General features: G+C 40.9%; 1 protein-coding gene across 1 annotated transcript; it reads left to right on the plus strand.

The window, feature by feature from the left end:
• Nucleotides 1-3,080: 3,080 nt before the first annotated feature.
• Nucleotides 3,081-8,843, plus strand: ubac2 (UBA domain containing 2). The gene is made up of 10 exons (XM_015033072.1): nt 3,081-3,351; nt 3,622-3,746; nt 4,249-4,368; nt 5,475-5,581; nt 5,898-6,021; nt 6,158-6,205; nt 6,614-6,722; nt 7,645-7,787; nt 8,327-8,473; nt 8,567-8,843. Exons 1-10 carry the CDS (start codon nt 3,321-3,323, stop codon nt 8,672-8,674), a joined length of 1,062 nt encoding a protein of 353 aa, XP_014888558.1. The 5' UTR covers nt 3,081-3,320; the 3' UTR covers nt 8,675-8,843.
• Nucleotides 8,844-9,832: the final 989 nt, after the last annotated feature.

The raw sequence follows: 9,832 nt of genomic DNA on the forward strand, positions 1-9,832 counted from the left end.
GGGGGGGGGGGGGGGGGGGGGGTCTTTTAGGTTTTACTCATGCAGTCTTGTCTACATTTGCAATGTGCCATTTCCTGGACACGGACAGATAAGCTGGGAAGCAGCACTGAAACAATACCTCTGCTGCAGGCCGTCGCTCCTGACTACACAGAGGCTGACTGGTGAAAAGCAATGATTCACAGAAACGTGCATGTGAATGAGTCATCAGCTTTTCAGATGACCACCTCGGAGGCTGTCTTTCGCTGAAAAAGATTTGACTTCATTCAGCGCCGCTCTCCGCTCTTTCACCGTCCTCTTGTATCTCTCCGTCTCTCACACACACACACACACACACACGCACGCAAACACCAGCGCACACATAAATCTCTCACAATTCACCGAGCAGATTTGTCCTGCTGAGAGATGTGTAATGGAAAAGATAAATGGAGGATAAAGCTAAGGTGACAGGCCCGAGTTCATGCGCGTTTGTGTATTTGCATGTGTGTTTGTGCGAGCCCGCGTGTGTGCGCCGCACAACAGACCAGCAAACCATCTGCTCATCTCCCCTTAATGAACAAAGCAAACAGCAGGAGTCAAGGCTGTCTCCAAATCTGGAGTCTCTTTATTGGTAAGCACACACACACACACACATCTCCGCATTGTTTAATCTGATTATCTTTGATTGAGAACAGGGGCGAAGCAACCTTTTTAAACCTCACTCCCACATCAGTGACAGAGAAGGTCTGAAACACAATTAGCAAGCTGTTACTGAGCTCTGCTTTGCAGTCACATCTGACCACAGGCAGCCAAATAGACCTAATGGGTGGGAACTAACCAATGGGAACTAATTTAACTGCATCTGCAGGATGATGGGGAAACGCAACACTGTTAGACAGCTGTTCGCCATATCTTTTCAAATGTACTTGGACGAAACATACGCGCCAGATCAATTGGCTGAGGGAGTGAGCACAGCCTGGCAACGGGGAACACACACTGATGTGAGTAAAACCGGCAGCCAGTGAACTTAAAGACAAAGCAGGCTCTCTGCAGAGGAAGTCTGGCCCTTGACGAGATACGACGCTGTGCACATTAGGCCAGAGGACCAGAAGAAAAAGTAATTAATCTGGACTTTTTGTAGCCATATCCTGCTTTAGACCCTAAGGACAATTAACACTGTTACCCCCTCTGTCAGACAGTGAATCACATGACTTCAAGACATAAAACATTTCCTGCGCTGCCGGCCACACGGTTATAAATACATCATAATACGCAAATGGCCGTCAACGACAACGTGGCTAAAGATGAAACATGATTACATCTGGGCTTCAGGGCAATGGAATACCCTGATATGGGTTAAATGATAATAGCAGGGTGGCATCATGGGTAAAATGAGCACTCAACAGGAGAACGATCTGGACACATGATCTGCCCTGATAAAATGCTCATGAACCTTACACTAAATTCCAGCTAGGAGAAGGGCGCGCATCGTTAGACGAGTGGAGCTCTCAGCCTGGGGGTTGGAGGTCTGCTAATAGAGACTGAAATAAAAAAAAAAAATGTTGCATATATGAAGGTTTCCGTTATAACCTTTCTGGGAGTGTAACAAAATGTAATTGACTGGAAATTATTACATAAAAAAATAAGAAACATAAAACTTTGTATTGATCATATTTAAAAAAAAAACAGGATTTGTTCCATTCGCTTTTAGTGTGTTGTGTTTATATCTTTGTTTTTGTAACAAATGGGGTCGTATTTTGATTGTTTCATATTTCCATGGGTATGATTTGAATAAAAAAAATAATTTAGAAAAAGTTATACAATATCTAAATGCTTTATATAAATAAAAAAAAGCAGCAATTATTCCTACTGCTGCTAAACTAACCACACTGATAATCAGGAGTCGTTTAGATTTTTATTGTTCTTACGTTTACACTTAACACAATTTTTTGAAGGTGTCATAAAATAAACACACTATGAAACACAAAGTTAAATGCAGACAGACTTTAGCTGTTTTGATGTGGAACATGATGTTGAATGAATGAGAAGCAAGCTCCTGCCTTCAGATGACGCTAAATGTGCGCATCTGTGAGACCAGCATTTGCGTGTATGAGTGTGTGCGCATGATTACAGTCAAGCTAATGGTATCTGTAAAAAATGTAGTGACTTAGATTTTGGTACACAGACTTCAGAAAGAGTACGATATAAATACCTAGTAGATTTAGTTGTCATTTTGAGTGATTATTGCACAGAATATTACACCTTTGTTGTGGTTCTGCTCCTTCTAAAGCAACACATTTTAACAAAGTGATCTTAGGCAGCTTTTGTTCGACTACTTTTTTTTGCAGTCTGTTGGGATGGCACTCATTGCTTGACAATTTTTAATAATGATCTTAGTAGGAGCGATAGGTGGTTTTTGCATCACCACTGTTGTGTTTTACATCACACTGTCACTGTGCCAGTTGCTGCTTTGTGTCAGTTTGGATTACCAAAATTATTTCATATTGTTAGGCGCCAGAAAAATGACAGAGAGAGAGAGAGAGAATAGTCATCTGTTAGGATAATTATAAAAAAAAAAAGTATACATCATGGGTATATGCCCCTATCATATTGTCACACTTTGGGAACTTTTGTGGGAACCTACATGTCATGATGCTTCTGTTACACCTGAATTTCTCCACCGTAAGACAATAAAAGTTGTTTCTATTCTATTCTATTCTATTCTATTCTATTCTATTCATTGCCGTTTTATATAATAAAACATGAAAGGGTGTAGTGGATATGAATACATTTACAACACACCGTAGTACCCCAGTGATAAATGATTTGTCCAAGGTCTTGCCTGCCTCTTGTCTATCGACTGTTGGATATAACAGCTACAACAATCCTAGACGAGATCTGGCAGGCATTAAAAACTGGTAAATTAATGGATTCGAAAATGATCTGCTTCTTTGTTAAACCCCTTTTAAAAACAGTAATAAACCAGTAAGTAAAACTGCAAATTATAATAAAAACATGATTTAATTAGATCTGATGGATAATTATTATTCAACGTAATGTGCCGACTGAACACAGTTGAAAGGTCAAGTTGGTAAAAACGAAGAATCACAACATGGTACAGCAGCGTCCTCTGCCGTTCAACGACTTTCATTCAATCGAACGTTCCAAAGAATGCCTTTTTTCCCTTCTACGGCTTCCGTAGCAAATTCCTTCCTCCTCTCTCCTTTTCCTTATTGTGGCAACATGGATCATCGCAACAACTTTATTGCGGTGTTTAGGCGTTAATTCCGCTTTGTCCGGGAGTTATCGACCTTTCTCCGGGTTCCTTCCCTCATCTGGAGACCATGTTTACCACCACCGGCTCTCGGGGCCTGTGTAAGTGCCGCTTCTACTGAGCCCTGTCACCGTCTCTTAGTTGAAAGCTAACTGGTGTTAGCATGCCGTTGTCATTCATTTACTCCAGGCTGTTATCTGTCAGTTAACAGATTTGTGTTTTTATCAAACATCATACGTCTCGCTTGTTCAAACAGCCCGTCTATTTAGGGGAAGTGTTTTTGTTTAAATGAATGTTTAGATAAACTGGTGGACTAGTGGTTTTAATCGTAAACTCTTGTTTTGTATTTGTGTGTGTTTTTTTTTCTCCAGACAAGGCTCCTCTGTGTAAAGGCCTCCTGCTGGTTCTCAATGGGCTGACTGTGATGCTCACCCTGCTGCCACAGTACCAGGACATGTTCGTGTACAGCCTGCAGGCTGTTGCACATCAGCACCAGGCATGTCTGACATCCAGAGGCCAGATGTTCAGTTTTCACCCAATAATTACAAGCCTTCCTCTGTCTTGTCTTCTGTCAACAGCAGAACAAACATTTGCTAATTAAATCACCAGGCTTTCTAGTAGGTGGCTATCGCTACCTACCTACTAGGTTTATATTCATATCTTGAGTTGTTACAGATGTATAGTTTTCTGTACATGTACATTTAGGCATACCTTTTTTAAATAAAATAAAATAAAAGTAGCTAGATCATGTTTTAAAGTTTTGTGCACATAAAGTAGTTTGTCCTAACGCACTTTGTAACTTGAAAATAAGAGCATCGCCGAAACGGTTCGAGTAAATATAGGAAGGGTGTGATCCTTTTTAGAGCTCAGGGGTCACAGTGTAAGCCACGCAATGACGCCTGAGCAGGAAATACATTTGAATGCTGTGAAAATGCTTTTTATTTGATATTAAACATTCGTTGGGGGTTTAAGGAGCTCTGCTCCTCTGTGTGCTGCAGGTTTGGAGGTTGTTGTGCGGCAGGTTGATCTGTCTGGACGTGAAGGACTCCTTCTGCAGCAGCCTGCTGATTTACAACTTTCGAATCTTTGAGAGGAGGTTTGGTACCAGGAAGTTTGCTGTAAGTATTAATAGTAGGCCTGAATATTGCCTGTAGTGGCAGCTTTGGATCATTCTGCATTGTGCTGCTGCATAACCCACTTGTACTCGGGCTTACGATCACAAACTAGGTCCTCATGCCAAGTAGCCTCAGACCATCACACTATCACCACCACGTCTTTTGTTGATATTATGTTTTTTCTGAAATTCTGTGTTTGTTTGACGCTAGCTATCATGGCTCACCCTCCAAACAGTTCCTGTTTTGTTCTGTCAGTCCAAAAAGGATTTTCCGATTTTTTTTCCCCCCCCCAAAGGTTTGGGGATCATTAAGACGTTTTTGTTGCAAATGCCTTTGGTCAGCCGTTGGGTTTGGGTTAGGAACTTTTCCATTGATGTGATTTTTGCCCATTCTCTCTGTTGGAATGGAATCATGAACAATGATATTAACTAAAGTGAGTGCAGATCATCAGATGTTCTGGGTTCTTTCGTGGCCTTCCAGGTGAGAGGCCATAGTCGAGTTCACCACCGTAGGCAATTACTCTCACTCTGGTTCACTAGAAAATCCTAAAAAAATAGCCTTGCAGCCCTTACTGATGTCTTTAGATCCGGGATGACATGTTGCTATTTCAGTTCTTGCCGCCTACTTTGTTGTCTGACTGGTCGTATTTGAAGGATTTCTTGATTTGGGAGTATTCAGGATTATGTTTGGTTAGTCAGAGTTAATTATATTCTAACATGTTGCCAAATTGCATGGCTTCTTTCATTAAACAAACAAACACAAAATCCTCATATTTGCTCAAATTGTCTTTGATATTAAAATGTATTTGATGATCTGAAACATTCAAATATGAAAAAAACAGAAAATCTATCTGTGGATATTCACAGTACTGTGCCTTTTTTTAAATTTATTTACTGTAATAACAAAATTACTGAAAAAGCAGAACATTTCCATTCTAATCATAAAGGAAGCGTATTTGATCACCATCCAGTCTGTCTGTCATTAACGACTTTCAAAGGAAGAGAACGTTTTCACTTCCACAAAGCGTCGCCTATTTTATCATACCTCCGTTGGTTTTGCGCAAAGTGTGTTATTCTGCTTATTGTAAATGTTTCTTATTGTACTTCCAGTCCTTCCTGCTGGGCACTTGGTTTCTCTCTTCTCTGGTGGACTTCCTTCTGGCCCAGGCCTTCCAGTTCCTGTTTGAACATGAAGTGGAGGAACTACCAGCCGGACTGTGAGTAGAAGGCTGGTCCACTGCATATTTCTGCATGTAAAAGTCATTTTGTTGTTGCTTTTAGGAGTTTTGAAGGTCTGTTTAAAAAATCTGTATATGTTTTTGGAATATTTAATAAACATGTTTATATTCTATTAAATATAGGCGGAAAATCCTTTATTTTTAACAAATAAGTAATGATTAAACCACATCTCTGTCAACACCAAATTTAGAGTTCTTTGACAGTTAAATTATTAAGCCTTATTTGGTAAAATTGATACATTAGCTTTTAGTCCTTCTTGGATGATCTTGACTCCTTCATGTTTTCCATCCACAGGCTCGCTCCGGTCTTCTCTCTGTTTGTGCCTTTCTACCAGTCGATCCCCAGAATGCCAGTCACTCAGGTCCTGGGACACATCCACATCACCAACAAGACTCTGGTTTACATAGTGGGCCTGCAGGTGAGCCCACATTTAGAGTCTGTACATGAACAATTCACTTGCCCTGTGGATGAGTTCTTAACAACTAAAAGTTTCCAATCAGCAGAACCTTTTTTTTTTTTTTTTATTTTTCTCTTTGAAATGTTCTCTGTTGCAGCTGCTGACTTCCAGTCCCTTCATGTGGCTCCTTGCACTCAGTGGACTGGTTAGTGATCGTTCTGTTCTTTACTGTGCCTTTAAAATGAGACGAAGGGATTACGAGGCAGTATGCTCAGAAGTGTTTTAGGTCTTAGCGACTCTCTTTCAGACTAAAGAAGCAGGAAGGTCTCAAAATTTCAGCACGATTTTGTCATGTTTAAGTTGGGGAAAAAAGAAAAAAAAAAAGAACTTTTGCATCAGAAGGTAGCATTAAGCCAGGTAATCTTCCTTATTGCAACAGTTTTCAGTCTGTATGCAACGTTTCATTGCAAATCCGACATTATCCCATTTTGCAACTCATACTTTGTGTTTTTCATGATCTCTTAGCCCATGTAAGCATTATGAAATTCCTGAGACGGTTGTATTGGCACGAATTAGAGTTTTTGTCTTCTCGGTTCATATGTGTGCTTTTCAGATCTCGGGAGGATTATACCACTCCAATGCTCTCTGGTTGCAGAAGGTCTTCTTTGTCCCTGTCTGGGTATCTTCTGCTGGAAAGTACATTCTGGAGCCGCTCTTCTCCAGTGAGTCCAATCGCTAATTATTAGGATAGGAAACCATTCCTTAAGAGTTTTGTTACAGGAAGTGTTTTAAAGCCATAAAATCATAGAGAAATGGTAACAACACTATTAAGTCACGACCTCTTTTTTTTTTTTTTTTTTTTTTTTTATTTTGCCATAATTTACGCAGGTACGTTTCACAGGAGTTCAATTTCAAGAGAGACCTGTTTCAAAACCAAAACGGAAAGTAACAGTATTGTCAAAACAGGAAATAATCAATACTTTGCCAATACAATGTCTAGCACACAACCTTGTGGGACACCTATTGAACTTTCTGCTTACGTTTGGAAAGATAATTTTATAAATAGCAGATGCACTCAGTGTAAAAAGTTTGTATCCAAAGACCGTGGTACATGCTGCGTGTCGAGCAAGAGATTACATTGGGTAACATCGTTGGAGTCCAACATCAGAAAACAGCTAAAAAAATATGGGGATACTTTTAAACACCATCATAAAATCTGCTGATGACCATTGTGGGTCTTATTTGGGTCTATTGTGTTGCGTCTAAGATTAGTTGCTACTTGATCACCAAGTGCTGGCTGTAACTAAAGTAAAATGGTCCCAAAGTGTTTAGGTTCAGTTATTACTACATTGTAATGCTACAATATTTTGTTGCACTTAAAAGATTAAATGTCATTTGTTTTGTCAGGTTCTGTTTTTCTGATAATTTGTCACATTTATGATTAAGCATGAAGGTCCCATTTAGAAACAACACCAAAAAAAAGTTTTTGCAAGTTATTAAAGTTATAGTACGTAGCAAAGCATTGTTTCAAAACATAAACAACAAAGCGGCTCTGCGTTTCATCCTCGCAACGTTCCCGCTATCGTGCGCAGCTCTTAGCAAAACGTGTTTCTATGAAAGTTGTTCACGCCTGTGATTCTCCAGGTTCCCAGCCCAACGATGAGACGCCGCTGGGGATGGGAGCCACTCTGGACATCCAGAGGCAGCAGAGAATGGATCTGCTCGACCAGCAGCTGCTACTGGCCCAGTACAACGAGGCCCGGAGGAACGTCAGACGTCAGCCACAGGTAGACTCACACACACACACGCACACACACACACACACACCCACACACACACACACACACACACACACACACACACACACCAGGAGATGGAGTAACTTTTTTGAAAAAAATTACTTTTATGAGTATTTTTACTATGCTGTACTTTTTACTTTTACTTGAGTAACTTTATTATAAAGTATATCCAATCTTACATGAGTAACATTTCTGTATTCTCTACCCACTGCGAGTAGCTTCACTGAAGGAAGAACAAACATGTTTTAATAAAAAAAAAATCACCAGACACAGACGCACATCTGCAGTTTCTGCTAAAATTTCAGAAGTTTTTTGTTTTGTTTTTTTACTGAAAGAATCTGATTTAGTAAAAAAAAAAATGTTTTGCCTTCTTTTGCTATTTTTTATTTATTTTTTTACTATTTCTATGAATTCTTCTTTTGCTATTTTTTTTTTACTACTTTTATGAATTTTTGTCATTTTTTCCCCCCCTTAAAATACCAAAATTTCCACCTGACATTACATTTTGGTTTGTCTGATTATGCCAGGGTGGGCTACTTCAGTGGACCAGGTTATTTCCCTCTCTGAGACACAGAGGACAGAACAGACCTCCAGTCCAACCCCACCCTGAGGCCCAGACACACCAGTCCACACAGCCTCCATTACTGGAAAACTCTCCTGTTGCAGAGGAACAGGTGGCGCAGAAAAACCCGACGTCCTGCCTGATCTGTGTCAAAATGACTGCCAGTTTTATTGGCGTCCCGCTCTAACTGTGCAACTTTCCACAGGTTGCCCGGTTAGTGGAAATGGGCTTTTCCAGAATCGACGCCCTCGAGGCCCTCAGAGCTTCAAATAACGACATTAACATGGCGACCAACTTCCTCCTGCAGCACTGAGGAGAAAGAACCAGGGGACAAAAAAAAAAAGGAAAAAAAAAAACAGAAAAGAGAAGAGGAATAAAGACAGCACATGAAAGCAGCTCAGCAAAAATAAATGGGAAAGAGAGAAAAGCTGTTGCTCCGAACCAAAGACTGGGAATGCTGGAGAACTGGAGAGAAGTCAAAAGAATATTTTAAGAGATAAATTGCAGGCAGCGCCTCTGCTCCCTGAAGCAGGGTTGAGCTTCGGTAACCCGAACTGAGGCCAACCGCAAATTGGTTCATGGAGAAGTGTGAAGCACAAGGTGGAAAGTGGCATTGCTCTCTCACGGTCGTCATAGAGGAAAACTGAGGGCTCTTAACATAAGGCAGATACATTTGAGCTCCGACTGCAACGAATAGCCTGTCAACAACACAAGACATGAAGAAGATTTTAGCTCTCTACAAACATTTACCTAGAAAATACCAGCTCTATTACAGCCTTGAGACAGACCCTTCATGTGGACACCATGTTAAAGTTGCGTATAAACATTTCTATTTATCCTGATGCCACACGATACTGCTTTTCAAAATGGCTACGTTGTAAGTTAAAATTTAGATTTGCTCCTTACGCTAATTCGAAATCATGGAGGGAGGAAAAAGAAGCACCCATTCTTCAAAACAATGCATCAGGATTTTTATGCGATTTATGTCTCTCGGCTTCATGCTGTAATTGATAAACTGGCACCTTTGGCCAGTTGTCGTAACGCAGACGTATGGAGGGATCTGGACGATGTCGGCATTGCGACCTATTTCACCAGGATTTTAACCGCACCGGTGTTTGTTGGCAGAGACGTAGCAGAGCTGAGCTGAGCTTTTTCCTGATTTAGACGCTAGAAGCAGTTAGCCTGACTCGCACTTAACTTACTGAGCCACACTTCTTCAAGCCGACTGGTTTGGCTCAGTCGAGCTCTGTTGTCGTGACGCTGGTTTGACGGGCTTTCTCGGGGTCTGCGTGGCCGCTTCTCGTGTCCGTAACATCGTATCGTGCGGCGCAGAGCAGAGCGGCCCGTTTCGGCTTTATTTATTTCGTCTTAAAGTGAGTTTGTTTTTTGTTTTGTTCCCCCCCCCCCCCCCCCCTTGGGCCCCCGCGGTTTTTTCTCTTCCTTTTTGGGGTTTCTGGTTTTTTTTTTTACA

Source organism: Poecilia latipinna, unplaced genomic scaffold (genome assembly GCF_001443285.1).
Source record: "Poecilia latipinna isolate Pla-1442-1.1 unplaced genomic scaffold, P_latipinna-1.0 Scaffold256, whole genome shotgun sequence".
Lineage (NCBI taxonomy): Eukaryota > Metazoa > Chordata > Actinopteri > Cyprinodontiformes > Poeciliidae > Poecilia > Poecilia latipinna.